The sequence below is a fragment of the Talaromyces rugulosus genome, chromosome VI (assembly GCF_013368755.1).
Source record: "Talaromyces rugulosus chromosome VI, complete sequence".
NCBI lineage: Eukaryota > Fungi > Ascomycota > Eurotiomycetes > Eurotiales > Trichocomaceae > Talaromyces > Talaromyces rugulosus.
Genome location: NC_049566.1, coordinates 2,119,880 through 2,147,574, shown reverse-complemented (window position 1 = coordinate 2,147,574; position 27,695 = coordinate 2,119,880). Strand labels below are relative to the sequence as shown.

Below are 27,695 nucleotides of genomic sequence, written 5' to 3'. Positions count from 1 at the left end.
CAGTAAATTCCTTTCTTATACATGTGACATAAATCAAATCGCTTTCTAGCTATGCATGTAACAATGCCTGGATAAAAAATATGCTATCTTGTAGATGTAAAGTAATTGCAGATGATAATCACGACTTGAGTCGCTGTTCCTCAATAGACACCTTCCTCGCCGTAAACGGGACATCGTCGTCCTCGATATCCGCAAGCTCGTTGTTTTCCGTATCAATAACAAGCCTCAGCCCTCCTTTACTCGGCGACATTCCTTTTGCAAACGGGCTTTTAGATTTCAACGACTGCACCGACGTAGCAGACCATGGTTCATCTGCTGGAGCTGCATCGGAGGCTGCCGCAGCAGCAGCAGTATTAAGCTGCAGGCCACCACCAGAATCCTGACCCTGACCCTGACCCTGCTGCTGCTTCCCAAACTCTACAATAATACTCTGAAAATACTGCGCCGCCTGCTTCGTAATCGAGTACTCAAACGGCGTATGATTTGCCCTATTCCGCACAAACGGCGGCGCTCCTGCAGCAAGCAAAATCCGCACAGCCTTGAGGTTCCCCCACGCACTCGCATGATGCAGCGCCGTATTTCCCGCAAGATCTGTGACTCCCACTGCAGCGCCATGATCTAACAGCGTCGTGATCGTCGCTGTATCTTCTTCGGAGGAGACTGCGCGTGGCCGAGTTGTTCCTGCTGTTGTTGCTGCTGTTGTTGTTGTTCCAGCCATATGCACCGTGTTGAGTACGACAGGTGCGTGCCCCGGATTCGAGCCTTGCGCAGCCAGCATCAGCGCCGTTTTGCCTTCGTAGTTGCGCGCGTTTGTGATGTGCGGGAAACTCTCGCATAGGACTTGGACGCAGCGCGCGTGCGAGTGTGCGGCCGCCAGATGCAAAGGCGTTGAGCCATCGGTGTTGAGCGCGATGCCAGGCGCGGCGTCGTAGCCTGTTGGGTCGATGAGGGGTTTGCACGAGTCGTGGCCGAATGAGATGAGGAGTTTCTTTTGATTCCAGATAAATCAATTTTTTTACCACTCTGACAATGGAGGGAGGGGGGAAGCTTACGACAATATCGACATGCCCCTTAACCGCGGCCAGATGCAGTGAGGTATTGCTCTTGTCCGCAAAATCTGGGTTTTCGAGACTCCGCCGGTTGTTCTTGACTATACGCTTGACCAGCAAGACGTCGTTTTGGAGAATGGCACGTCGGAGACGTACGGGCACATCGAGCTCGACCCTATAATCCGAGTCAGCAGCTAGCTGTCTTTTGAGGAAGGGATAAATACGCACATTGCGACTTCATGTTTCAGGGTCGAGGATCGGACTGTTGTTCACGAGAGAGTACGGAGAGTGGTAAGCACTCAGGAGAGAGGGAGACGTCACAGCCCCACCCAAGCTCGGGCGCCAAGAAAACGGTCAATCTTGAGTACTCAATTTGATCGTTATATAAACTCCACAGCTCAGGGTCGTTTTCCTGATGCGGTAGTGGACCTGCCCCTGGGAAAACTAGGCGAGGATCGATAAATAATAACTTGGGAAATAAATGATCAAACTTTCAGCCGTTTCCGGCTCGAGTCGCCCAGTTCAAATGGATAGATGAGCAGGGAGCCAGAGCAAATTAAGGGGCTTTCTGCCAGAAATTTGCCATTCCATCGGTAGTTATACGGTAAATATCAGAGACATCTCGGCCCGTTATGCTAATATACGCCGACGGTGAAAAAGATGCCCATATGCAGTCAAATAATACACTGGGGCTCGTAAGACACAGCAGCAGACGGAAATGGAGTTCGCCCGTCGAATCTCGTAGTAATATTTATAGTAGATTTGCAAATAACAATTAGAATTTGATTCTATCTAGGCTACATACAGATATTGGTGAGTTCTAATGGCGCTTTGGCAGCAACTCCCGGAGTGGGGTGGGCGCTGGCGCTCCACTAGTTAGTAGTATAAATATACTATGTAACTATAGTATGACGGTTTCCTTTTATAGATCTAGCTCAAGCCTGTCGTCGGTGTCGATCAAGTGGCCCTCCTGGCTCCTGCAGAACCCACTAATAGGTTCTTCCAATCGGAGTACGCTTCGTATTCCACGTGTCTTCGTATTCGTTTACATGCCAAAGATATTATTCCCTCGATTCAGTTAGTATGTACGGAGTACATACTAACGTACATAGTAGTCTAATTTCGATACGTATACGAGTGGGTCTTGAGACTGCTCTCTTTCTTGAACTGTAAATACCAAATTATCTTCCAGACCCACGCGAGAAGAGGCATAAAAGTTTTAGGTTTATATATTTAATTTTATAAGTCTTTAAACGCTTTTAGCAAATAGCCTCTGATTAACGTAATCGGACGACAGCTCATGCATGACACCGACCCGGCGACTCGGTTACACATACAAAATGGAAATACTTTACACCAGGGCCTCTATCTTCTCCCTAACAAGTGAATTCATAACCTGAATCTTTCTTTTCTCGCCTTTTCCTTTTTAAGTACGAGATCTAGCTTAAAGGAGTGATTTCCGGTGGAGCTTAGTTAAAAAAGGGGCTAAACCAAACAGGGAGAGTATTTCACTGCCTCTTTACCTCCACAATGCCTCCACTTTACTAGAACATGTCTATTAAAATTTCTGTTATTCTTCAAATAGCAACAGCAGTCCCTCCGGAAATGGAATAATAGGTAGTATCAACTCGGTTGGACTTCACAGAATGCCTTTCTCATTCGCGTTTCCGCATTCGTTTTCGTTTCGTTCTCGTTCTCGCTCTCGTTCTCGCTCTCGTTCTCGCTCTCGTTCTCGCTCTAGCAGTAAGATGTCAACCCTGCCCTTGCTCTGACATCATATAGACCTTGATATTTTCAGAGACGTATAAAACCCCCCAGATAGTCGCTCGTCACTTACGTTCAGTAGTAAGAGACAAAGCAAATCGCATTAGCCGGAACCATGAAGACTATTTGTGCCGCAACACTTATCATCGCGTTCCTCGCAGCTACCGAAGGAACCGTCGCGTTCCCTAGCACCGGAACTACCTCGCTGAGGGAGGAGGCGGCCAAGAAGAACATTACCATTGGGTCAGGGGCGATAAGTCCAACCTACCTCAAGGATCCTGAATTCGCGGCTGTCCTTGCCTACCAGTTCAATAGCCTCTCTCCTGAAAATGAGATGAAGTGGTCGTTGCTTGAGCCGACCCCAGGGTACTTCAACTGGGGCACGATCGACACTCTCGTTGAGTTCGCGGAAGCCCACGACATGGTAGTCAAGGGACATGGGCTTATCTCTGGCTGCTGTGACCCTGACTACCTGCTCAACATCACTGAACCCACAGCGTTTCGTGCTGCGATGACAGCTCACTTCAGGGCAGTTATGCAGAGGTACCACGGCAAGGTAGATCGGTGGGACGTCGTCACCGAAGCGCTGAAAACAATGGGAGGCGGTTTGGACACCAACAGCACCTTCTACAAAGTACTCGGTCCCGACTACATTGAATACGCCTTCCGCATCGCGCGGGCAGCAGACCGGGACGCGAAGTTATTCATTAACGAAAGCCTCGTCGAGTCACTCCTCAACAAGCGTCAGGAACTCTACGACCTGGTCTCCAGACTCGTGGCGAACGGCGTCCCGATCACTGGAGTTGCCCTGGAGATGCACATAACCGAAACAGCCCCGATACCGGGCGTGATCACCGATATAGTCAACTCCTACAGGGCGCTCGGACTAGAAGTGACGATCTCTGAAATGGACGTCCACACCCTCAACTCTACCCTTCAAGCCGACATCTATGGTGCTGTCATCGAGGAGGCTCTAGACGCAGGAATCACCGACATTAGCTTCTGGGGCTTCACGGATAAGCATGCCTACACTTGGGTATCGGGAGCGAAGCCACTGATGTTCAATGAGACCTACTACCCCAAGCCTGCATTCTACGCCACTCACACCTCTCTAACGAACTTTGTCAACATGCCATGAGGAGCTTGAGCAGCATCGACAAACATTTGATCAGCCGCAGCCAATGGATGTCGTAGCCAGCTTCAACTTATTGCCTCGGACTATTTCTTACTTTTAGCTAGCTAGATAGCCATCATTAATATCATTAAATATCGCGCGCCCCAATACTCTACACGGTAATCTAGCATCATAGTAATACGTTTGGAGAGAGCTCAAATCTTCTGCTTCATTGAATTGTAGAGGTTGGAACTGGCTTGGTTGGCATATATTCAGTTATTAATCTGCAGCACAACCACACATGAAGATGGCAAGTCTACAGAGACGCGCGAGTCTGTTGTAAGCGCAGTAATTCTGTTTGATTGACGTCCACTAGCACATTTCCTACCTTTCTTGCCTTCGGCCGGCATGATAAGAGGCTTAAAGGGGATGGAATCATCTACAACATTCCATGATCACTATATCATTTTTACTCATCTACCTTACACAATTCCATTCGCCTTGTATATACTGTAGATCTAATACTGTCTCTATATTTCCAGCTAACACCCTAATAAAATACTTCCTTCCAGCCGCTACTGTACATGATTCTATCGTGAGAGTCTCTGCGATATAAATGGAAAAGCCACGTCAAATGTACGGTTAGAAGCCTTACGGCTGAGCTCAAGCCCAAGATCGACACTGGTACATACATCTATCTCTTTAGGATAAAATGCTCACACTTCTGTATGAATATGAAGCCTCGGCTTCCGGCAGTTATGAAAGCTCTTCACTATTTATAATGTGGGAGATGACCAGAGACCATTCATTGGTATTGAACAGAACGTACAGCTTGCTCACGACCTTCTGTCCTATCTCTCTGAGCCGATCTTTATAGGACTTCTACGTAATACGGTACTGAGATAGACTTGCAACTGTTCTTTATCTCAATTGGCGAGAATAATTTACTAGTTGTAGGTTAGGTTGGTTAATTTAACTGGTGCTCACTCAATCCAGCCTTCCTGAAATGCCACCCAGGTTCCGAAGATCAGAATGATAGAGTAGTCCTCATTCAAGTTTTTGAGCCCGAAATCCCGCAGATGTTCGGTGTAAGAGGAGCGTGCCTCTGAGGAGTCTTGACAGACCACTTTAATGCTCTTTCTCGTCAGGACAGCAAATGGAGAAGTATAGTTACCTGCTGGATCGGGTATTGAAAATAAAAACCTTTCCTCCCCAGCTAAAATATCTGACGTTCCTGCCCACGATTCTCCGAGACTCCTCACCTCCGTATTACGATCTCTCTTCCAATGTGCTATTTTTGTGATCCCATCCTCATGCTTCATAGCGAATTGATAGTGTCCATCAGAAACAGTCGTACAGTGCCAAAATTTCCCCTGTCGAAAATACACCTCTCCCTGAACGGGATATTTTGACGTAGTTTCATTTTTCTTTCGACACGAACGGATCACTGATACGACCTCCTTGTACTGGCATTGGCTGTTTTCGCTTCGACCAGTTTGCATTTGCTCGACCTTAAGAGGCTCTAGGTACTCACTCCGAGCTATACAAATGTCCCTTTTGCGAAGCTTTAGCCGCGTGGAGAAGGACCGAGCTGCTCCCGACATAAAAATAGAGGGCTGGTAGATATCAAGGACCGGATTCGGACGACTATCGGCAGAAAGCTGTTGAATTTGAAGCATCAGTCTCGGAAAGAGAGCGAAAGTCTTTGGGCGAACTCTAGTAGGCAGAGCTAGGGCGAAATGTGTATCGTGTGATAACGGGGAGTCGCGATTTTTGATACTGTAATCGGATTGGTTAGCATACTTCCCGCTTGTTAAGCAATTTTTCTCTTGAAAGAAGAACATACCTCGCAATAGCACTGGAGTCAGTCTCACAACTATCATCAGAATAGACAGAGTTCATGATGATTTCACCGCCATCTAGTGGCCTTCAAAAATAGGCCAAGATATATATATTTAGCTAGCTTCTAGTCCTTTGCAACTTAAGATTAAGTTAGGGACCTGTCTATCATATATTGTATAAAACACCCCGCTTCTTCGAGAAGCAGGCTTACTTCTGTCGTATTCGTATAGTATATGTTATAGAGTACGGGGCCAGTTGTAGCGAATTTTTGCGGTAGTCATGGTAGAAACTAATGAGTTTTGCGAAATGGCGCATTCAACGATTGATCCAGTTCCAAATTTTGGGTGATTCCGAACAAACTGAGGAACTGAGTGGGTAGGACTGGGATTGTATTGATTTCGGGCTGCCCTCACGGGAAATTTCGTATTCGTATATCAATACGGAATACAGGCGGCAAGTCTTGACCAGGGTACAGGGGAGCACACCAACAATACTATTACAAGCCCCATCTAGTTCTAACGACAAAGTCCCGCAGCAAACATCGGCTATGCCTATATCGGCGAGGTAATCTTGCTCCTTCTTGCAATACATCAACTGCTAATCCATATATGTACTAGCAAGGGTAATCAAAGTCATGACCAGCCAAACCTGGTTGAATCAAAACTGGCATACTATAGTATATAATGTTTCATTCACCATCAAGCATGATGGATGCTAGACATCTCGAGGTAAGCACATATTGACAGTGTGTTGCAGCCTACAACAGAATTCTGTAGAGCAGCCGGATCCACTAGTTGTGACGGTTTAGGGCTTTGTACGGCTTCGTGCCTGGCTTTGTGGAAATTCCCGTCATATCGAAGATCTCTACGGGATGTGCCCTTTATCTTTGTATCTAGTTATTGACTCAGGATGGAGATGTCCGGAATATTTCAAGCAAGGATTACGTATGGCAATTCTTTATAAGAGGCCAGAGATAGCTCACAAAGCCTGTGTGATGAATGAGACCCTGTTAAGGTGATCCCCATAGGGCTTAGGGTTCCGGCACGGTGCCAGTAAGATCCTGCACAGAGTCTAACTAGCGGTGACTGTCAAGTCCGTCACACGTACAAGAGGTGCTTGTCAACAGACAATATTGAGCATGAGGGGGAAAAAGAAGAAATGAAGCAGAAGCTCTGGCTCTCGCTTCTCATTTAAATCTCTATGTGAGGCGCCTTTCCTTATCCAGCTCCGACATCTGATGTTGATGTGATTTCCTAATGCGGCTCGCATAAGGTTATACGGCTCCGAGCCCTATCCGTGAGCTGAGACGAGAAAGCAAGGTCATGCCCAGCCATCACATATACTAGACTAGAAATTAATATTATATAATTTCTAGATCTGTGACGATGCCATTCTCATGTAATTCGGACTATCTAGTACTGCATACAGAGGCGCGCGCGCTCAACGAGAATAACAAGCATGGAGAGGAAAAGAAGAAGAATAAACGCGTAGGAGCAATATATACCGAGATTCAGCGGGCAAGGCCGTCTCGGCGCCTGCCCGAGCCCTTTCCACAGGCCCGACTATCACAGATCTTGTTAAACTATATATAAAATTTTATTAAATTATATATTTAGAATTGGGTGCGTTATAAGCTTTGAAAAATGATAGGTTTTGTAGATTTTGTATGGGCAAAATCAGGTATCGGTATCAGATGTGTTGGGTATCAGGCGGTGAGGGATGGTACTGTGCTCTTCTACGGCGGACGATAAGAGAAATTAGATAAAAGTCAGTATTTTACAATTATTACATAGCGCCACATGTATTTTATTTTAAATTACATACCCTTTATATATTTATATTACTTGTTTTCTAAATTTATATAGATATTAAATCTAAAAGATCTAGATTTTTTAATATAATCGTATTTATATATTATTAAATTATATAAGAAAATGATAAAATCTAAAATTAGAATTCTTTTTATAGAAAATATAGATTAATAGGACTTAAAACGGTAATAACTCGCAGAATTTATTCCTCTCTTCTTCCCTTCTCTAATTAATGGGATTTAAGCGGTAATAACTGGCAGAATATATCCCCTCTGGAAATCTTTTTATAATTTTTAGAAAATAATTATCTTTATTTAGTAGTATTGTGGCAATAAAAAAATTTTTTTTTTGTGGATAAGGTAAGGTGTGTGACGGACTTTTGTCCGATTTCTCTTATCGTCCGCCGTATCTGCGAGTATTGTCCGCCATAGTTTCTGCCGCGATGATCGGTGGCACCTTCTTTCCTCTTCTCTCCTCTCATAATCGTCGATCTTCCTTTTTATCCTTGTTCATGTCACTATGCTATACTCGGCCATGAATGATGCCTCGTATGCGGGTGAACAGGCAGCAGCTCCTGACAATCAACGAACGCGGAAAAGACACCGCTTGCGCCACTCTAAATCTCGCCTTGGGTGTTTCCCGTGCAAGTCACGACGGGTCAAAGTAAGTCTGCCTCTGCATTACCGTCCAACACCTCCAGATATTTACTGATCCACCCTTCGTACAGTGCGATGAAGCTCGTCCTGTTTGTGGCTCCTGCTCTTCTCGGGGGGAGCCATGCTCCTTCCCCGACTCAGCGATCTTCCACAGACCGACCACATCTTCCCGAACACAACAAGGACTGCCACGAAGCCGGAGTGGCGGCAGTACCCCTGGTGCGCAATCATACCTAGAGCCATTGAGGATACACACAGCACTATCGGTGGGTGCTTCCACGCTGGTAAACGATAATATATTGCCCATGGATGACCTCCTCTCAATGCAATTTTTCCATCTGCATACAGCCTATGAGATGTGTCTACATCCGAAACGAAGCATGGTCTGGCGTCGGGTGGTTCCCGATCTTGCCGGGAGGCATTGCTATCTCATGCACCTGCTCCTTGCCTTGGGTGGTATTCATATGATCACAGGGCGATCGAGGCAAAGATATGGTGGGAAAGACGACAACTCGGAAACGGTTGATTTGCGGGGAGTAATAGATCACCATCAGAGAGGACTGCGAGACTTCAGAGAACAGGTGGTCACAATCTCTAACTCTAATGCTGAAGCTGTTTATGCCGGTTCTCTACTGCTGGTCGCGTTTAGCTATGCCTCTCTCCAGGTCCCCGAGCTGAATCCTCCCGCTACGACTGTTTCCTCTGTTCATTATGTTTCGGCTTCAAACAAAGATACTACCCCGACACTTAACAGACCTAATTTAAACTGGATACATTTAATCCGAGGTGTGGTAACCGTGGTCGGAGATCAATGGCCAGCCTTAAAGGCCAGCCGCATGCGGCCGATGGTGCTACATTTCCATGGCGATGAGTACTGGAAAGATCTGCCCTTCGCTTCATCGTTGTCTAGACTCAGTCGCTGCTCGTCGCGTTTGTTATTATTTGCCGAGAGCGCTAGTCAGGCCGTCACGGAGCTTAGAACCGCCTACGCCGCTGTTCAGCTTGCCGATGTCAATGAATCCAGCACGTCCGTTTCCCCTTCGACATCTGAGTGGACAATGGATGAACAACCACGGGCTATAGATGTCCTGGAAATGCTTTATTCGCGCATTATCTCTGTGCTGCAATGTTCATTCAGCGAGTGTGGCTCCCCAGATAATTCAGACATTCAGGCTGGTTTTGAAGAGGCTACAGTGCTGTCTTGGCCCAGCTTGATTCCCCACGAGTTTATCAGCTTCATCGAACTTAATGACCAAAGGGACCCTGTCTGGGGACTTTCCTTGACCACCCTAGCTCATTTCTATGTCGTCAACACCTTGGTGGACCGCTGGTTCTTGGCCTCTTTCAAAGACGAAATCTTTAGGATCCACAGATCTGTCTCTAATTTATGCAACGCCCACTTGGATCGGCTTATGTTGTGGCCTGTAAAGATTGCTACCTGTATACAAAATTGATCCGGTATTCGGCTACTAGGATCAACTATAACAATAAGGAACTTTCCTCTTACCTTCACAGACCCAGCTGATCGCAGAAACATGCCCAGAGTGCCCCTACAGAGGTTAGAGCATTCTGTTACAACCCGCAATTGTCTACATGAAGAATAATGTTCTAGCTCCCCCCTTCCGGCGAAACCTTGCAATTGTGGCTCTTCTTTCTCTCCGACACATGCCAAACGCCCTCTTACCTGCGTCAAAGATCAAACATCGTTGTATATGTGAAGCTGAGGCTGTTTGTGCGAATGGAAACTCCACATCAGACTTCGTGCGGAAAACCGCCAAGCTCCTCCAATCTTCCAACGCATTAGCTCACATACTTAGGTAACGCAAAACCGAAATTTCTTCCCCCTACTTCTGTACTCTGCTAGTCATATGATTTTGGTTCCAACACCAATTTATAATCTCCTTCATTTGGTACTGCCATAACAGAAGACGCTGTGCCAGGCTGCACTATTCTGTTTGCGCCAACCCATGGTGGTCCTAGCTAGAACATAAGAAAAATCCCTGACTTGTAATTAACGTGTTTGATAGCAAGACAAGATCTGAACAGTGGCGACATACTTCTGTTTTGTTCTCAGGTCACGTGGTTATCGTTAGAGGCAGTTTGTTCAGTAAAATCATGTTGCCTTCGTATTCGTATACGAGTAGATCAAACCGAGTATCCACCCCAAAGATAGTTTGTGCAAATCCTGTCTCTCTATTCCCAGAAACCAGAAGCTTAAGCAATGTATATTACATAATCATGACTCAAGCCCTTCCTGTCCGAATCTCAGAAGGCTACATTCCTAAGCTCGAGATCATCACATGACTCAATGACTCTTACTCAGCCAGCATGGCGGAAGAGAAAAGAAGGAAGGAGGGGGCTCAAAACGTCCACAGCGGTTTTTCCAACCCCGTGGCCCGGGACGATGATTTGGATCCTCCGCCTGACAACCACTGGGACGAGCCACCGGTCTACGAGTTGGTCGAATCGGGGAACCGAGCGTCAACGACGGTTGTTGCTCAAGGTGAGTCAAGGCAGACATATCGAGAGATTGGTTCTACTAACTTCAACCTGCATCTAGATGATGGACGAGCTGCTATCAGTCTCCTCACTGCAAAAGGCCTATCGATCCCGACGCCCTCTCAACAGAAGCCCTACACGATACCGAATATTAGCAACTCCAAATCTCCACGCTTGAACGTCGTGGTTCAAATTGTCGGTAGTAGAGGTATGTGACATGTGTATGGGCCCCGGATTCATACTGGAAAAAAAAAACTCACTAGTTAAGGGGATGTGCAGCCGTTCTTAGCCCTCGGGCGCGAGCTACAAAGCGCCGGACATCGAGTAAGGATCGCTACTCACGATGTTTTTCGAGACTTCGTTACCCAAGCCGGCTTTGAGTTCTTCCCCATCGGCGGAGATCCATCATCCCTTATGGCTGTGCGTGTATGGTCCTTATTATGGCCCTTCATTTACTAATCTTTTGTTAGTACATGGTCAAGAATCCCGGCATCATTCCAAATTTTGAAACTCTCATGAGTGGTGAGATCTCAAAAAAGCGCAAGATTGTATACAGAATGCTAGAGGGCTGCTGGAGGTCGTGTATTGAACCAGACCCCGAGAATAATATCCCATTTGTCGCCGAAGCCATCATCGCCAATCCACCTAGTTTTGCCCATGTGCATTGTGCACAAGCCTTAGGAGTTCCCCTTCACCTCATGTTCACCATGCCTTGGAGCCCTACAAGGGCATTTCCTCATCCCCTGGCAAACATTGTACGGACGCATGCGGATCCAATGACAACGAACTATCTGTCTTACGGTTTGGTAGAACTGATGACGTGGCAAGGGTAAAGGCTTTTTTTTTTCCGGTAAGGTTACTTTCAGGATTCTCGCTAACGAAGAGTCAGTCTTGCCAGCGTTGTAAATGAATGGCGTCGAAAGTCGCTGAGTCTTGACCCGGTGCCAATATTGACAGGGCCCTCAATCACCGAGGCCCTGCAGATACCTTTCACCTACTGTTGGTCCCCAGCCTTCGTGCCAAAGCCCCAAGACTGGGGTAATCATATTGGTGAGTTGTAGTGTTTTTCTTTTTCCCTTCTTCCGCTCTCTCGCTTCTGAAGTAATATTATGGACAGATACTAACTTGCAAAAGATGTGTGTGGTTTCTTCTTCAGGGAAGAGCCATCCTATGCCCCTGACGATGAGCTGTATTATTTCCTAAGAAGTGGCCCGCCACCAGTGTACATTGGCTTCGGCAGTATTGTCATGGACGATGCAGAAAGAATGACCGCTATACTGCTAGCCGCAGTCAGAGCGTGTGGTGTGCGGGCCATAATATCCCGCGGCTGGAGTAAACTTGGTAACGGCCAGCAAGATCCAAATGTGTTGTTCCTAGGCGACTGCCCGCATGGTATACTATCCTGGTTTCATAACTCTGGAAAGAACTGGCACTGATTTAAATACAGAATGGCTGTTCAAGCACGTATCATGTGTTGTGCATCACGGTGGGGCCGGTACCACTGCGTGTGGTCTTCTCAATGCACGACCGACGACTATAGTCCCTTTCTTTGGCGAGTAAGTACTCACTTCTTGAATTCAATGATGAGGGGCTCCTGGACACTTGGCTCAGCTACGAAGCATGTCACCAAGGACAAGAAAAATCAGTTTTGGTTGAAGCATGAGCTAACTTACAACCAACTTATAGTCAAGCTTTCTGGGGTCAGATGATTGCTGCTGCCCGAGCTGGTCCATCCCCTATTCACCATAAATCCTTGAACGAAAACAACTTAGCGGAAGCTATTCGATATTGCCTAACGCCAGAAGCAGTTAACGCAGCTGTGAAAATCTCTCAGAAAATGAAAGCAGACAATGGAGTTCGGGCTGCGTCATGTTCTTTCCACAGCCATTTACCTGTGGACACTTTACGATGCGATCTACTTCCGGATGAACCCGCTGTTTGGCTGTATGCTAAGTCTAAAAAAAGGAAACCTCTTAAACTGTCAGACAAGGCCGCCTTTATCTTGACGGAGAATAAAAAGATTGAGGCTAAACATTTTAAGCTGTGAGTTGTCCTGGGAGGACCCATGACCATTTAGAGTGGATCCGCTCACGTGTTCAACATTAGCTACCAACCCAAACCCATAACAATAGAGAATCAACGCTGGGACCCTGTGAGCGCCGGCAGTTCTGTTCTTTTGGGCGTGTTGTTTGACTTCACAGTTGGCTTCAGTCAAGTATTTACAGGTCCCGCCAGGGGCTTCCGAAGCAAAGAAGATGGAGGAGGGAAGAAAGAGGCAGCAGTTACGTTCGGAAACGGATTTGGCAAGATGGTGGGAGTTCTTCCCAAGGCTACTCTTGTTGACTTTCCTTTGGCCATAACAGAAGGCCTACATCATTTACCGCGACTATACGGCGATGAAGTTCGAAATCACGGCCAAGTCAAGGACTGGAAAAGTGGCGGTGTGGTCGCTGGAAAGGTACATACAGAGTGGATTTTTTTTTTTGGTTTGTTAAATCAGCTCGCACTAACGAATTCTAAATTCTAGACGTTCGTGTACGGCTTCGTGGACGGACTCTCTGGGGCTGTCATGCAGCCCTACGAAGGCGCGAAAGAAGGCAGCTGGGCAGGCTTTGGGAAGGGACTTGGAAAGGGAGTCATGGGACTTGTCACAGGACCAGGCGCAGGTATGTTCTTATTTCGGACTCATTTTCCACATATGAAGATATCATTACTAGTTATAGAATGACTCGGTTAAGATTCTTAAGCATACAAAGACTAACTATGCTTGTATAGGCATGTTTGGTCTCTTTGCATACCCGTTCCTAGGAATGTACAAGTCAATCAGCGCTTCTTCACTTTCGCCCACGGAAAAGAAGATCTTGCTCGCACGGCAAGTCTACGGCTCGTACATGGCCCGGCAGCGAGAGTATGCCGCGCAAGATAAAGGACAGGAATGGTATGATGCAACTCAGGATCTCGTCCTTGAAGCCTTCGAAAGAAGGGCCAAACCAGACTAAAAGTAGTAGAAGAGCATGAATATGGCCCTTGAGAACGTTATGTAGTAGGACATATACAAATAACGCTGATAGCTAGAGAATCTTAATCTGACTCTTAGATCTGTTAGACCCCTCCCCCCCAAAACTCCTCCAAGCCTTCTCAATATAGTGTACACATTGAACACGAACAATACTGTAATTGCAGGGGCAGAAGCAAGGGACGTCGGCTAACGCCAAATGGTACAGGATGTCAGCATGTCGAAATAGTGTAAGCAATGCCGATACTGGTACCGTGGGGCAAAGTCTCCTATTTGTACGATAGGTGTATCCGCTACACCTAACGAAGAACAAAAATGTAGTCCCACCAAACCGATTATAGCACGGTCACTCCAGCTCCGATATGTGTATCTAAACGGCTGGACTATAATACCCCGAGTCCGTACAATAGTGTAAGCAATATGCCACGTGCTTCCATCGTAGGACACATCAGAATGTATCATTATGTGATCTAAAGCTGCCTAAACATTTTAGTATACTATGTTAGAATGTATCTCAGATATTTGTCTCTCCTGTTTGCCTAGTTTTCCGCTTTCCCTAGCATCGTTCCGTGGTGTCTAACATAAACGAGGCTGAAGAGGGTTGTATTTTATTGGCGTGCTATAGTCGAAGATCCTTACAAGTAGATTTTCGACTTTGTATATTAATATTGAGCACCTATATACATTATAGATTTATGTTTTTATGTCACTTGTTCTTTCATGACATCCACTGGCATTCTCAAATGAATGTAGAGGCGCCGTAGAGACTGTCAAATTTTATTGTCTTCACTTTACCGCTCTCGCCAAAACACACTGATGTACAAATTTGTGACGCTTTATCGGTAATCGAGTTAGAGATTCGCTACTACCGCATCTTGAACAATGATTACCAGAACATATCAACGCTTAGAATCAAACTCATGATAATACAAGGAATAGTTGATATCCAATGAGACTTCCGGAGTGGATTTATGCGCTGCCATCGCCATATCCGGGATAGCCGTATAATAACCCTGTCAACTTTATACTAGATGAACGACTTCAACTTTGTTATCTGTATATACATTTCTGAGATCGTTGATTGCTTGTAAAGTGACCAGACTTGCTACTGAGTAGACTGGCCGGCGGCAATCGACCTAGATAGTTAGGCAGTCCTTGACTAGGCCCTCACTTTCTCGTTATTATTAAAAAATAATAAACTTCTAGGCCTAAAAATAATAGGACAAACCTATACTAGTGACTCCACTGCCCCCAGAGTTAATGGAGATTTTGAGTCACAATCATACTCATTGAACACAGTCGAAACAACGAAGTCAACTGTGTTCATTATCGTCGAGGCCTCACTATATCGACCTAACAGATCTATTCATGCATTATAGACTTGTCATCTTATATAGTGTTATTGAGGGTTGATTTGTTAGTTATTCATTATAAGTTAGATATGGGGAGGCAATGCCCCAAACTTGCCTGCGTTACCCTTCGCAAATTAGAACGTCATTGTGGCACTATGCATCGTAGTATAAATTCGATTTGCTGGATTATGATCAGGAACTATCAACACTCTCAAAATGGAAGGGAAATAAGTGACAATCCTTACAATTTCAATAATTGTCTTTCTTCTTACTACTACCTTTATAGCCCTTTACTTTATCTCCTATGTCTTTATAGTTAGGGCAGTAAGACTAGCCAATTAGCTAGTTAATACTTTTAGCATAGATAAATTTACATTCCGTAATTTCAAATCCCCACCTACTTTATATGGAGCTAAAAAAATTTTTACTATGCACAAACCGGGAAAGCCAAGGACCCCCTATACACGTAAAAAGCAACGCTGATTTGACAAAGATATGAAGCTATTCCAAGTAAAAATTTATAGGCACCATGCCAGTGCTCTATCCACACACGGCGCTTGAAGCCATTCACAGTAAAATAATCATTTATCTCAGGAGAGAGCTTTGAGCTAATTGCTTTTTGAGGTATTATTTTTTTGAAGCCTTATCCGACGCTCAAAAACGTCCGTGATAATAGCATTTACTGCTTCTGAAGCTTTCTGCATGACGTGGAGGCGCTCAAATATATCACATAAATCCTCAAGCAGCTCCCAAAATTCTTTCCGTAGGATTGTTCCAATGACATCAACAAATAATGCCATATCCTGCTCTATAATTGATGTCGCCCATTCGATAAGTGCCTTTTTAGATCGTAATACGGAATTTATGAGGTTATATTGAGTTCCACAGCGCGTTATAACTGACGCAATAAATGCCATTCTTTTTCCCGACGTGTTTCTCTTGCAGCGCCTGCAAATTAGCGTATTGATATGGGCTTTGGTGGGAAAACGAGACGATTTGAAGCGCGGATTTGAATGTTGATTTTATTATAGGCCATCGTGATTTTGGACCTAGTAAATCCTTAAATATTAGCTATAAGCCATGAGAATTGCAAGGAATAGTAAAAATATGCTGAAGCTCTGGGTTTTCTGGTAATTGATTCTGAACCGCCCTCATTGTACTGCACGTATTAGTAGAAACTGAGTTTATATTTTTCTATGTATCTTTGTCGAATTTGAGCTCTTTTTGAAGCCTTTGAAGCTGAAGATAGATCTTATTTGTGATTGTAGGTGCATCTAGCTGTTGATTTTTTATATTCTGAAGCGAATAAAATTATGATTTTGTAGGTGTAGTAATTGTTACTATAAAAGTGTGTTTATCATTGATATTTGTTGACTTGTTGAACGTGATATTAAGATAATATGAGTAGTATGGCTTTTTAAGGATTTAGCCATGTAAAGTACAGCAATAATGAAGTATGATTTTTCTTTTTTTGCTAATTGTATGTCGGTCTGGAGGCATATAAAGAGGAGTTATGTGGTGAAGATAGTTGTGTATACTAATACACTCGAATAACAAGAAAGGCTAGTTATTTATAAGAATTGCTTTAATTATAGCTTTATCTATCTCTGCTTATTTTCAAAAGTAATTTCTTGATTTAAAGTTTTGATTGATGTATATTCGAGCTTTTCTTTTTTTTTCTTAGAGAATCTTAAGAGCTTTACTACAGCTTTTTATATGCTCGGATTGGTGCATGGTGTTGATGGTTTTTGTTTTTCTGTACCTGAGGTATATGGCCTCTCTCTCTCTAGACTGCATAAAAATTAGCTTCAAATTTAGTGAAGAGATTTTGTATGTAAACTCATAGTTTTTTAATTCTCAAAAGTTTTAAATATCTTAGCAATATCGCGTCTCTTGTCCTTGTCTGATTTTATCGAGCTCTGGCCTGTATCTTTGGTTGTTGTAGGAGCAATATTCGCTTTGTGATGTTAATTTATATATTTAGATATATATATAATTTTCATGTCGAATCTGGCATCAATTCTGTTCTTAAACATTATGCCCAGCTCTTCTCCCCAATCTCAATTTAGTCCGCCACAACTTAATTACCCCCCACAAAGAGCAGATTCTTTGTCAGAACAACAACAGACCACCGCCAGAAACAAAAGAGAAAAAAAATTGCGGTTTCGAAACAGCGCTAGACAATCTAAGAAATGCGTAGGACATGAAAGAATACTGCTCAACCGCTGGTTACCAAGGATATGCATGTAAAAAAAACAAAAAACAAAAAAAAAAAATGCATCATAAACAATAAAAAAACCGGTTCGTAGCGTTTCATAATTACAATGGCGTAGAATCTAGATTCTTTCCGATCCGCCCATTGGAGAGCAACCTATTTCCGACCTTCGTTCGGTTCCCAGTGGATAGGTTCAAAGTCGGAGTTGAGAAAGTGGGCTTGGTTGTATGGAGAACTAAACACATGTCAACAATCGTACGCACGTCTGGGTAGAAACACTTTTACTTACTTCTTAAATGGGGTGGTTACTGGAAGCGAGTGGCTCAGATTGGGTTTCATGACAAGAGGGTTGAGCCTGATCTGCGGGCCATCCGGCTTGCTTTGGATCGGGCTGAGTGGTAAGTTGGAGGTAGTAGGAGACGACACGGTAGTGGACACTGAGGGACTGAGAGAGGGGGAATAAAACTCGTGTTGCGGCGTAGACGGCATGAAGCCTTGAGAGGTTGCCGGCATTATAGAACTTGATGCAGGTGTGTAGGGGGATGGGTCCATCATTAACCCCGGAATCGACATTAGATGTGGGTTCATATCAAAAGACAGTGCGCCTCCGTCCCAGGGGGTATAGTTCATCGTCATTCCATACTGATAATTCACAATCGGTGACATTTGGATTGTGGGTGGTTCTGCCGAGTACAAAAGATCATAGTGGCCGCTAATACATGTCAGTCGAGAGTCTCCCATGAAACGAAATCATACTCACGGGCGGTACAAAAGTTTAATCGTCGCCACGGTCTGTCGGTTCGGAGACAGGAGATGCGGAGTGACCGCATCGCCCTGACTTCGGTCCAGATACAAAATCTCCACAGCAAAGCCCGATCCTTCAATCACGCTGTCCACCAAACCTTGTAATCCAACTTCGTCAATCTCTGTTTTGGTAGGCTCGATTTGGGTGGAGCAATATTGATCAAGTGGTGTAGAAAGAAAGGCTTGGTATCGAATGTGATTGAGTTTCATCCAGGAGCTAGTAAGAAGCTGCATCCGTCAGTACTCATACAATAGCTCAAGAGAGAAAAATATATGTACCCTAAAGTGGGTGATGATCGACATTGACTCATTAAAGTCATTGAAAATGTTGACCAAAAACCCTTCATCCGGCACACCTTTGTTTATCGAGTCGATGACCTGGTTAAAAGCCTCCTCGGTAGCGTCCACAAAGGTCTCGTATAGATACTCCTGGTGGCCGACTTGGTCGAGTAATCGGCTCATTGACTTGATGCGGGCGAGTTCTTGTTGGGCTTTGACGGCGTCGCGAAGACTGAGTAAGTTCTCAAAATACCCAAAGGCAACCGCTATAATCAATTAGTACGTCCGCTCTTCATCCGAAACTCAAACTCGTACCTCTCCATCCACAATTTCCGTCTCCTTTCATGACGCGGGTAAAAGGATGCGTTACCGCAAGAGCCTAGACCGAGAGTCAGACACGCTTTGAATGAAGAACTTGACCATAAACATACATTCGTCTTGGCAACATATGTAGGATCTGCATTTGAGTACTCGGACGCAATCGATTGACTGGATTGTTTGGCGGAGACCAAAGGTCCCTGGCATAGTCAGAATCATCGAACAGGATAGCAAGATCTAGACTAGCCAACCTGTAGCTCGGGCTCGTATTCATTGGACAACTTCTGGAAACGTTCCAGCTCTTCTCTCGAAAGCGGCTCCATTGTGGGGAATCTGGGGTCGTGGTTCACGGCAAAGTCGACGTATGAAGGAGAACTGTAGGTGGAATCGGTTTCGGCCGAATGGTCGTTTCCATCAAAGGTCGAATAGCCCGGGAGGAAAGGACTGCTGTACAGACTAGGAGGACTGATCAAAGTGTTAGACAGGGGCATTGCATCACCATTTTGCTGATCCGAGGCTCTGGGTCGGTGGGTTGCTACAGACGGCATGGTTGCAAACGGGGACAGCAGGCATGAACATTGAACACACACGTTACAGAAGCATGATCAAGGTTTTTATCATCCCAGAACCCCGGGAGAGCCTGTGGGGAAGGACTAAACAAGCCAGACGAAAAAGAAAAGAAAAAAAAAAAGCAGCCGATGCAGGCTGCTCTGGTGGCACCGGGCGCCTGGACCGATTGGGCGTATTTGAAACACCAAGGCTCCATGCAACATTGAATAATGCAGGGTAAGAGCAGTGGTATATTGACTTCACGTGGAGTTGCAGTCGTGGGCAGGAATATCAGGGATACTAAGCCCACGAGCAAATGGGAAAGATGCACACTAGTGCTAGATTCACCATAGTCCCAGCAAGGATTGGCGAGTGACAGGATGAGTGTTGGCAATTATCCACCGGCCAGCAACAACAAACTAGTGCACGATTTTGACCCGGGACAGACGAGCGCAGACGAGCGGGGTCGGTGGAATACAATAACAACAATAACAACAGAAAGAAGAAGAAAAAAAGGGGGGGGGGAATAGCGAATAGAACTCAAAAATAAAAGAACCAACTAGACCAGGGGGGGTTTTTTGGGGTTTCGCAAAAGCCGGTTGTTCGTGGTTTTTTGGGAGAGGGGCGGACAACAGATAGGGAGAACGAGTGCGGGGGTGACGTTGAGAAGCTAGAATAAACAATAGCAAACTTACGCAGTCCGTGAAATGAATCCAAGCGAATGGACGAAGACCAAGTCTGTGCTGTGCCCAATGCCAGCAGCTCCGGTATTATTTTTTTCCCTCGCAATAATCAATTCCTCCCCCCCTCAGGCTGCGGACAGGTGTATGGCGGATTCGGGGTATCAGCCAGCCAGGATAGATAGATAGGACAGGGGCGCGCGGTGGGGAGGCGTTGAAGGTTTGGGCTGGCTGGACTGGGACCAAGCGGACTGGGATCAACGATGACAACACGACAGACAGAGCGAGGTCGCAACCGAAATAGTTTAGAGGAAGAAAAGATAGAGAGAGATAGAGAGAGAGAGAGAGAGAGAGAGAGAGGAGAAAGAGAGAAGACAGGAAGCGGGGAAGCCAGCTAAGAGCGTCCGTGACCGGCCTGCAGCGGATCGGCGGTACGCGTATTACATTTACACAACGCCGTATTTTATGTTTCTCGCGGCCATTTCTCCGGGGCAGGACTTTGTTATCGTTTTGTTATTCTACGTTTTCTTTATTTCGAACACTTCTATTGCAATGTCAGCCGATATTCTAATCGGAATGTCGCGATTCCGACTGGGCCGTCCTAGTGGCTGGTGAGCGCACGGCTCGACGAGGTCAAATCGCGTGCCCAGAGATTGAATGAATCATGCGATTGAAATGAGTAATCAGGGTAATAAATAACATTTATAGATAGAAGTACGCCAGTACACAAAACCAAAAGTACGTGGTAAAACAGTGCAACACAGAGGGTAATATACTTTCTTGGCAATCACGAGCAGGTTGAGACCATTATATAGACGTACAGACAAGGATCAAAATGTCATGTCATCGGAACGCGGGCAGATATAATGGGGCCAATCAGGAGACGCAGGGGATCCATGCCATGCACATGTATACTATATCGATAGTTAACTACAATGGCATTGTTGTGCTGACCGACATGGAGCTCGTGTATGTCGATCTGGGCTGGCTATACATGTCCTCGTATTTACTCCGTGCAAACCCTGTACAGAGTTGAAAAAGAAAAGAAAAGAAAAGAAAAAAGATCGGCCCAGACTGCCGATGATCCTCAGTCCAGAAGGGAATAGCGCGCGACCTGCAATAGGGGTGTGATCCATGTCGTTATTATCGAGTTAGAATCTGTATCATCATTGATGTGGATGTCGACCAAGAGAATAAACGTCCATCCGGACAAGTTTCCCGGGCCACCCACACTGGCCAATGTTAAACGGGGCCAGCTCTGACAAACTTGCCCAACAACACATCCAAAAAAAGACCAAAAAAATAGAACAGAATAAAAACCCAATTTTCTTGCAGAGTAGTACTACGTAGGACGACTACGTACTGTACACAGTGGGGCACTAGCTAACTAACAGCTCTAACAGCGGGCCGCGCCTAGTCTCGCTGGCAGTGGGGAAAAAAATCCTGTTGTTCTTTTCGTTGCGTTTCATTGCTATATTAGTTCCATCTCTGTAGACAATGATAATACTAACAGTGATAGCAAAAATACTGACGGAGTTGCTGAAAAACTCCGACTGGCTGCTTTCTACCAGGAACTGCCGCTGCGAGTGTTCCACTGCCTGCGATAGGCGGCGGTGTTTACATGTACGAGACAAGCACTGCAGCATGCAGCATGCAGCATCGAGGGGAAATTATTACCAGAAAAAAAAAATCACCAATCACGCCGAGGCACATGGCTTACTAGTAAGCGTCTATCTATCTATGCAGTCTATTCCACTGGAACTGCAAAATGTGATGCATCACAATACCGGAATACATCGCCACTAATCAATAATAAATGAATGGCCCCCTCGACCCAAACCAGCCTTGCCCTTCCACCCTCGGCCCTTGCCGAGCCCTGTTAATCGTGCTTCCTCTGCAAAGCTTCCCTGATAGGCCGACGCCGTTGCGCCCATATGCGCCAGCGCTGCATCGTCCACCTTGAAGCCTTCGCCGTCGTTCAGCGCCGTGCGCCAGAGCGACTGCAGCGCCGTGGACCATTCGTGGACCGCCTGCAGCCGGTCCAGGTCACTGGCGCTCTCCACCGTGACCGTGCCGTTCTCCTGGTCGATCTTGGCCTTTAGCTTCTTGTCCATGATCAGAAACCCGAGAATCTCCTGCACTTCCGACACCGAGATCTTGATCTGCTTCGAGATAAAACTCAGCGTGAACCGCGTGTACGGCGCAATGAGCTTGAGGATCGCCTTGGTGCGCATGTTGCGGCTCACTTCGTCAATGTTCTCTGCGATGAACGGATCCGCCAGCACGTCCTGGTTCTTCCGCAAAATATCCTCATAGGCGTGCACGTCGTCGCGCTGGTACGCGTCCACCAGGTCCGTCATGGCCGATATCCGCGGGTCGTTCTTGTACGGCTTGGTCTCTTGAGAGTCGAACGGGTTGATGTCCGACTTCATCAGCATCGTCGTCAGCACCAGATACTTGAGCACCTGGATCCGCTGGATCGAGCCCGCCTCGTCGTAGTTGCGAAACGACTCGAAAAAGTCGCTCTGTGCCTGCTCCCAATTCTCCTCGCTCATGTGCATTTTGCCGCCGCACTCGCGGATGATACCCATGATCTTGGGATGTGGCACCGCCGATCGCACTCGTAAAGCCCGCTCATACAGCGCTTTGAGCCGTTTGTTGTTCTTGGTCTCGGCATACATCTGGATTTCCAACGCGTACACTTCCAGAGAGTACGTCCCTTTGCTGGGGTCATCCGAGCCATCCTCTCGCTCGCATGCCCGGTGTAGTTCTCGTAGCTTCTTGGTCAGCTGGGCAAACTCTTTCCGATCCAGCCATAGCCTTGCCAGCTTAATATTTGTCTTCAACCATAACCGCTCGTTGTTCGTGCTCTGAAACGATGTGAGTGTCAGTCGGTAGAACTCTTCCATACATTGATATGCCTCTTCGTCGTCGGTGCCCTTTTCAATGTAGTCGAGCATGTTATTGATCGACTTTTCCGAGTAGTTTCGGGTCACGGCCGATTTGACGTAGGTCAGGAGTTCTCGGTAATGTCCAATAGCCTATAACTGTTAGTGCACCTAAAGACTTTATCGGAAGGGAGCAGCATATACATCGTTGTATCGCCCCAGCTTGAATTCGAGCTTTATTGCCTGCTTCAAACCTTTGAAACCCCTGCCACAGACCATAAGAATGTACACAAATACAGAAAAGTTCGATATGATGCCCACCAGTCCCCTTTGTCTTGTTCCAGCGCAGGAACTCCTAAAAACTCATCGATGGCCTCTTGCGGGTTGTCGACCTTGATCTGTTTGGCGTTGTAGTATTTGTTTTCGATTCCGATATCGCCGGACTCGTCGTCGTCGGAGCCCTCGTATTCAAAGTCATACCTGGGTTTTTTGTTAGTCGTTGTGCCCATCCGTTCGGCGCGCCAGGCTGCTTACTCCTCGCCAGAGTCTTGCATGAAATCATCGTCGTCAGACATGATGAAGCTGCCTCGACGAGGCCAGACGATGCGGGCTGTTTCTGGCAGTATGAGTTTCGAGTTATCCGGTAACTTGGGTATCGACTGCACTGTGTAGGCTGTGTGGATGAGCGGGAAAGTAAAAGGCAAACAAACAAGATGGAGCGGAGTGAAGCTGGAGCTTGCTTTGTCGGCCGCTTATCTGGGGAATCCCCGCGCTAGTCTGCACCGAGACTAGCGTGTTTTCATTGACTTTGTCACTTTGACAATATACGTACTCAACAACTAAGGGATATGTGCACAATATTTTCTAATAAGTGTAGTGTTTTTAAGCTAGAAGTTAGAGTGCTGACCTGGAAATATTTTATTCAAGGAATATGTACAAGAACTTGGAAGCTAGATAGAATAGTAGCTATATATAGAGTATTTGTCTAGAGACCATCCATGCAAAGGACTAGGTTACGTATGTATCACTGATGTGAAGTGACATAAAATACTAGTTGAAAGTCAAGCAAAGTAGAGGGCGAGAGAATGTTAAAATTTGATCAGGATGGACTTGTAATTTTGACGTTGTCTAGGAATGCATAAACACGTAACTATCCCGTTAATGCTACACAAGATCAAGTGGAATGAATTTGAGCAAAATAATAGCAGTCTCAGATATTATAAACCGTTTACAGAGAAGAATGTCCCATCTCTTGTATACATAGATGTATGATACGCGTGTGGGGGCGGTGGGGACGTTGCAATTGGCGGGGATCGGCAGCTTGCGGTTATCGCAGCGACTCGTCATTGTCATTATTGCTCCGTCTGCAACTGTTGTTTCTGCTCTCGGCTCCTCTGTTTCTGTCGTTTCTGCTGTTCCTGCTGCCCTTTCCCTCGCTTGGCTTCTCATGGATCGACCGCATAACCTGTGAGCTGGACCAGGAATGAACGATGGGGTCCTTCACGGGCTACGTTGTCATCTATGTCCTCGGCGGACTCACCTTCATTCCTCTCGTCGTCGCCCTGCTCGTCCTCCACGCATACCTCACACTTCAACCGCCGACAAAAAGGCCAGACTCTGTCGTTTCAACGCCCGATACCTTTCGCCGCACTGCCGCCGCCATCCTGCAGCGTCCCGATGATGACCAGTACAGTCTAAAGAGCGGCACCGACGTGCTCGCCGAGAAGTTCCAGCGCACCCACGAGTCCGACGTGGCCGCGGGCTATTTTGCTGTGTGTCGAGAGTATGTGCCTGGAGGCGTCAATGGGAAGCCGCCGGAGAGGACGACCCCGGCTGGCGATGTGGTCGGCCCTGAGAGTCCCAGCGTGTACAAGAGCATGTACCGCAGTATCTTCGATAGGAAGCAGCCGCCGACCATTGAGCCCGCAAATAACAACAACAATAACAATACGTGGTCATTTAAGAAGGCTCGGAATGTCTTTTATATTGTGTTGAGGCACGGCCATTTGATGCTCTACGACGACGAGCAGCAGATCGAAGTCCGTCATGTGATATCGTTGGCACATCATAACGTTAGCATCTACGGCGGCGGCGAGGACATCTTAGAAGGAGAGCTCTATGTCAAGCGAAACGCAATATGTTTGATGCGGAAAGAAGATTCCATTGCCGATCTACGAGGCCTGACGCCACCATTCTACCTGTTCTCCGAAACCCAGTCCGCCAAGGAAGACTTTTATCACGCCTTGTTGCAAAACCAGGAGAAGATTCCCGATTCACCCAATTCGCCGCCCTCGCCGCAGCTGTACGAGGTCAAAGACATTGTTAAGCTGGTGCAGGACTTGCACTCGTCCGAAGAACATTTGCAGACGCGTTGGTTCAATGCCATGGTGGGAAGGCTGTTTCTAGCAATGTACAAAACCCCAGAGATGCACGAGTTTATCCGGAAGAAGATCACCAAGAAGATCTCGCGAGTCCCCAAGCCGAATTTCATCTCGCGAATCTCCCTGCAGAAAATCGACATGGGCCAGGGTGCGCCTTTCATCACAAACCCGAGGCTGAAGGACCTGACCGTGGACGGAGACTGTACGGTGGAGGCCAATGTGAATTATAGTGGCAACTTTCGCATCGAGATTTCAGCCACTGCTCGCATAGATCTGGGCCCGCGCTTCAAGGCCCGGGAAGTCGACCTTGCATTAGCTGTTGTTCTTAAGAAATTGACAGGGCATATGCTGTTCCGTTTCAAACCACCCCCGAGCAACCGAATCTGGTTCTGCTTCGCAAGCAACCCTGACATGACCATGTCCATTGAGCCGATTGTCAGCGCCCGCCAAATCACGTATACTTTCATTCTCCGGGCCATTGAGAGCAGAATTCGCGAAGTCGTCGAGGAATCGCTGGTGCTCCCTCACTGGGACGATATCCCGTTCCTGGATACAATCTCCCTGCCGTTCCGTGGCGGTGTCTGGCAACGGGAAATCCCCAGGACGATGGACAAAGTTGTAATACCTGACGAGACCGAGGGGCAGAACGAATCCGAGGGTTCTGTCGATTCTATCCCCATCGAGGCTTTGAAAGGCAAAGATGACCGCAATTGGAGCACGCCTGATTTTTTCAAACCGGGCCCTCCAAGCCTCAAGTCGCGCAAGAGCTCCAAGTCAAACGCATCGGACACACTGATTGAGGAAAGCGCTGCTTCTTCGTCTATCGACAAACGCATGAGCTCGTCGCCACCAGAGGCCATCCGCGCGCGCACATTTTCGAATGTTGTTGATCCTGTCGTCACGCTCGATCACGGCAAAGTTGATCGAGTAGATAGCGAACCCCCGAAAAGCAGTAGTAGACGAGATAAAGCAAAACGAGACGCAGCCAGCTCGATAATCGAGATCAAGACGCGTTCGCAGTCCAACTCAGTTTCAAGCACGCCGTACGGATCACCACAAAAGGAAACCTCTTTTCAGAATGCGACTCTCTACCATGGCGAGGACGTCTTTGCCGAGCCTCTTGACGTGAAGGAGAACGAAGGATCGCGGCGGCCGTACTCGTCTCATTCCGATGCTATTTCTAGCAATGTATCTCTAAATTCAACGACCACAACAACCACAACGGAGGAGAAAAAGCGTAAAGGAACCTTTGACGGTGTTTCGAGGTCGTTTACGCAGTCTCTATCCGCAGAAAAACGAACTACCATTGCAGCCCTCGGCACCGCGACGGCAGCTGCAGCGAAGAAATGGGGATGGAACGTATTGAACAAAGGAGAGCAAGGGAAACCAGACGAGTCACGGCCAAAACCAGGAACTCCAGAGCATCCGATCGGACGCGGTCGTCCTCTGCCTCCCCCGGGCATCCCTCTTCCACCACCAGAGCGGAATCCTTTCAAGTCCAAGTCTGGAAGTGTTTCAGTCCCACGCCGCAAGCCGGCGCCTCCACTGCCTGAATTTCTGCAAGAAGAGAAGCGACCAGTGCCACCACCGCCGTTACCCAAGAGGAAAAGTGCTCCTCTCCGCGAGACCAACGTCATCTTCACCGATGAGGTACTCGTCGTTGAAGCCCCTGCCGACTCGGAACCTAACAGCCCTACTGTGGCGCCTCCGAATTTTGAAGAATTTCAACAAAACACCCTAGACTCGCAGCTCCAGTCTCAACAACAACAACCACCACCACCACCGAGCGATGATGGCGGCTACTCGGACTCGGGCTTTGAGCAGATCACCGACGTTTCGCCAGACGCAGGCAACTCGCTGCACTCGCATTCGACCTCTTCGCTTTCGACTGGTGATCACGACGCAACTGGCACTGACTCTAAACTCTCTGTTCAGCCTCAGGAAGGCTAGATTTACAACATTTTACATTGTAGTTTTTACTGACATAGCACCCCTGGCGTTGATACTTTTTTGTTGGATTTTGTTGAGAGGATTAAAGCAGATCAGGTTATCTGCAGTGGCGTTTTATCTTTTTATCTTTTTTTTTTACACTAATAGCTGTGTATATCTCTGCAGTTTCCACAACTGTACAATCATGCTATCTCCAATTAAATCAATTGAATCAACAGGCTACAGCATAGTTATAATAGTGTATAGTGATGTAACCACCAGGCAGAACAATTCTGGTTAGTTACACGCGTCGCCGGGCGGAGGCGGTTGGAGAGCGCCAAGACCTGCAGCTGCCCCGATGCGCACGAGGCTTCCCCGTTCACCTCCAACTCACCAACCCATCAATCCCCGCTGCCCTGAGTCTTGCTCTTGGTTTTGCAATTGCTGCTGTCTTTGAGCACTGCAATCATTGATTTCACTTTCTTTTCTGTATCCTGACGAATATCTCCCCCGGCCAGGCGGCGCACGACTCCTGTTGTCCCCCAAGCT

The 27,695-nt window shown here is 46.7% G+C and overlaps 7 protein-coding genes across 7 annotated transcripts; 4 read left to right on the top strand and 3 right to left on the bottom strand.

Annotated features, from left to right (window-relative positions):
• Positions 1-118: 118 nt before the first annotated feature.
• Positions 119-1,290, bottom strand: TRUGW13939_11102 (uncharacterized protein; the record flags this gene model as incomplete). Its single annotated transcript, XM_035494211.1, has 3 exons — positions 119-988; positions 1,053-1,224; positions 1,274-1,290. 3 exons carry the CDS (start codon positions 1,288-1,290, stop codon positions 119-121), a joined length of 1,059 nt encoding a protein of 352 aa, XP_035350104.1.
• Positions 1,291-2,928: 1,638 nt separating this feature from the next.
• TRUGW13939_11101 (uncharacterized protein) lies at positions 2,929-3,951 on the top strand (the record flags this gene model as incomplete). The annotated part of the gene is made up of 1 exon (XM_035494210.1): positions 2,929-3,951. The coding sequence occupies one exon, from the start codon at positions 2,929-2,931 to the stop codon at positions 3,949-3,951; it is 1,023 nt and encodes a 340-aa protein (XP_035350103.1).
• Positions 3,952-8,114: 4,163 nt separating this feature from the next.
• Positions 8,115-9,690, top strand: TRUGW13939_11100 (uncharacterized protein; the record flags this gene model as incomplete). The annotated part of the gene is made up of 2 exons (XM_035494209.1): positions 8,115-8,243; positions 8,308-9,690. The coding sequence occupies 2 exons, from the start codon at positions 8,115-8,117 to the stop codon at positions 9,688-9,690; spliced, it is 1,512 nt and encodes a 503-aa protein (XP_035350102.1).
• An 874-nt stretch (positions 9,691-10,564) lies between these two features.
• TRUGW13939_11099 (uncharacterized protein) lies at positions 10,565-13,734 on the top strand (the record flags this gene model as incomplete). The annotated part of the gene is made up of 11 exons (XM_035494208.1): positions 10,565-10,739; positions 10,797-10,943; positions 11,004-11,155; positions 11,206-11,564; positions 11,625-11,785; positions 11,870-12,127; positions 12,183-12,291; positions 12,422-12,778; positions 12,842-13,193; positions 13,263-13,401; positions 13,511-13,734. 11 exons carry the CDS (start codon positions 10,565-10,567, stop codon positions 13,732-13,734), a joined length of 2,433 nt encoding a protein of 810 aa, XP_035350101.1.
• Positions 13,735-17,603: 3,869 nt separating this feature from the next.
• On the bottom strand, positions 17,604-19,267 carry TRUGW13939_11098 (uncharacterized protein; the record flags this gene model as incomplete). The annotated part of the gene is made up of 6 exons (XM_035494207.1): positions 17,604-18,030; positions 18,079-18,350; positions 18,402-18,667; positions 18,717-18,780; positions 18,833-18,919; positions 18,971-19,267. 6 exons carry the CDS (start codon positions 19,265-19,267, stop codon positions 17,604-17,606), a joined length of 1,413 nt encoding a protein of 470 aa, XP_035350100.1.
• Positions 19,268-21,750: 2,483 nt separating this feature from the next.
• On the bottom strand, positions 21,751-23,411 carry TRUGW13939_11097 (uncharacterized protein; the record flags this gene model as incomplete). Its single annotated transcript, XM_035494206.1, has 4 exons — positions 21,751-22,989; positions 23,041-23,101; positions 23,158-23,316; positions 23,371-23,411. 4 exons carry the CDS (start codon positions 23,409-23,411, stop codon positions 21,751-21,753), a joined length of 1,500 nt encoding a protein of 499 aa, XP_035350099.1.
• Positions 23,412-24,326: 915 nt separating this feature from the next.
• Positions 24,327-27,167, top strand: TRUGW13939_11096 (uncharacterized protein; the record flags this gene model as incomplete). The annotated part of the gene is made up of 1 exon (XM_035494205.1): positions 24,327-27,167. The coding sequence occupies one exon, from the start codon at positions 24,327-24,329 to the stop codon at positions 27,165-27,167; it is 2,841 nt and encodes a 946-aa protein (XP_035350098.1).
• Between the last annotated feature and the right edge of the window lie 528 nt (positions 27,168-27,695).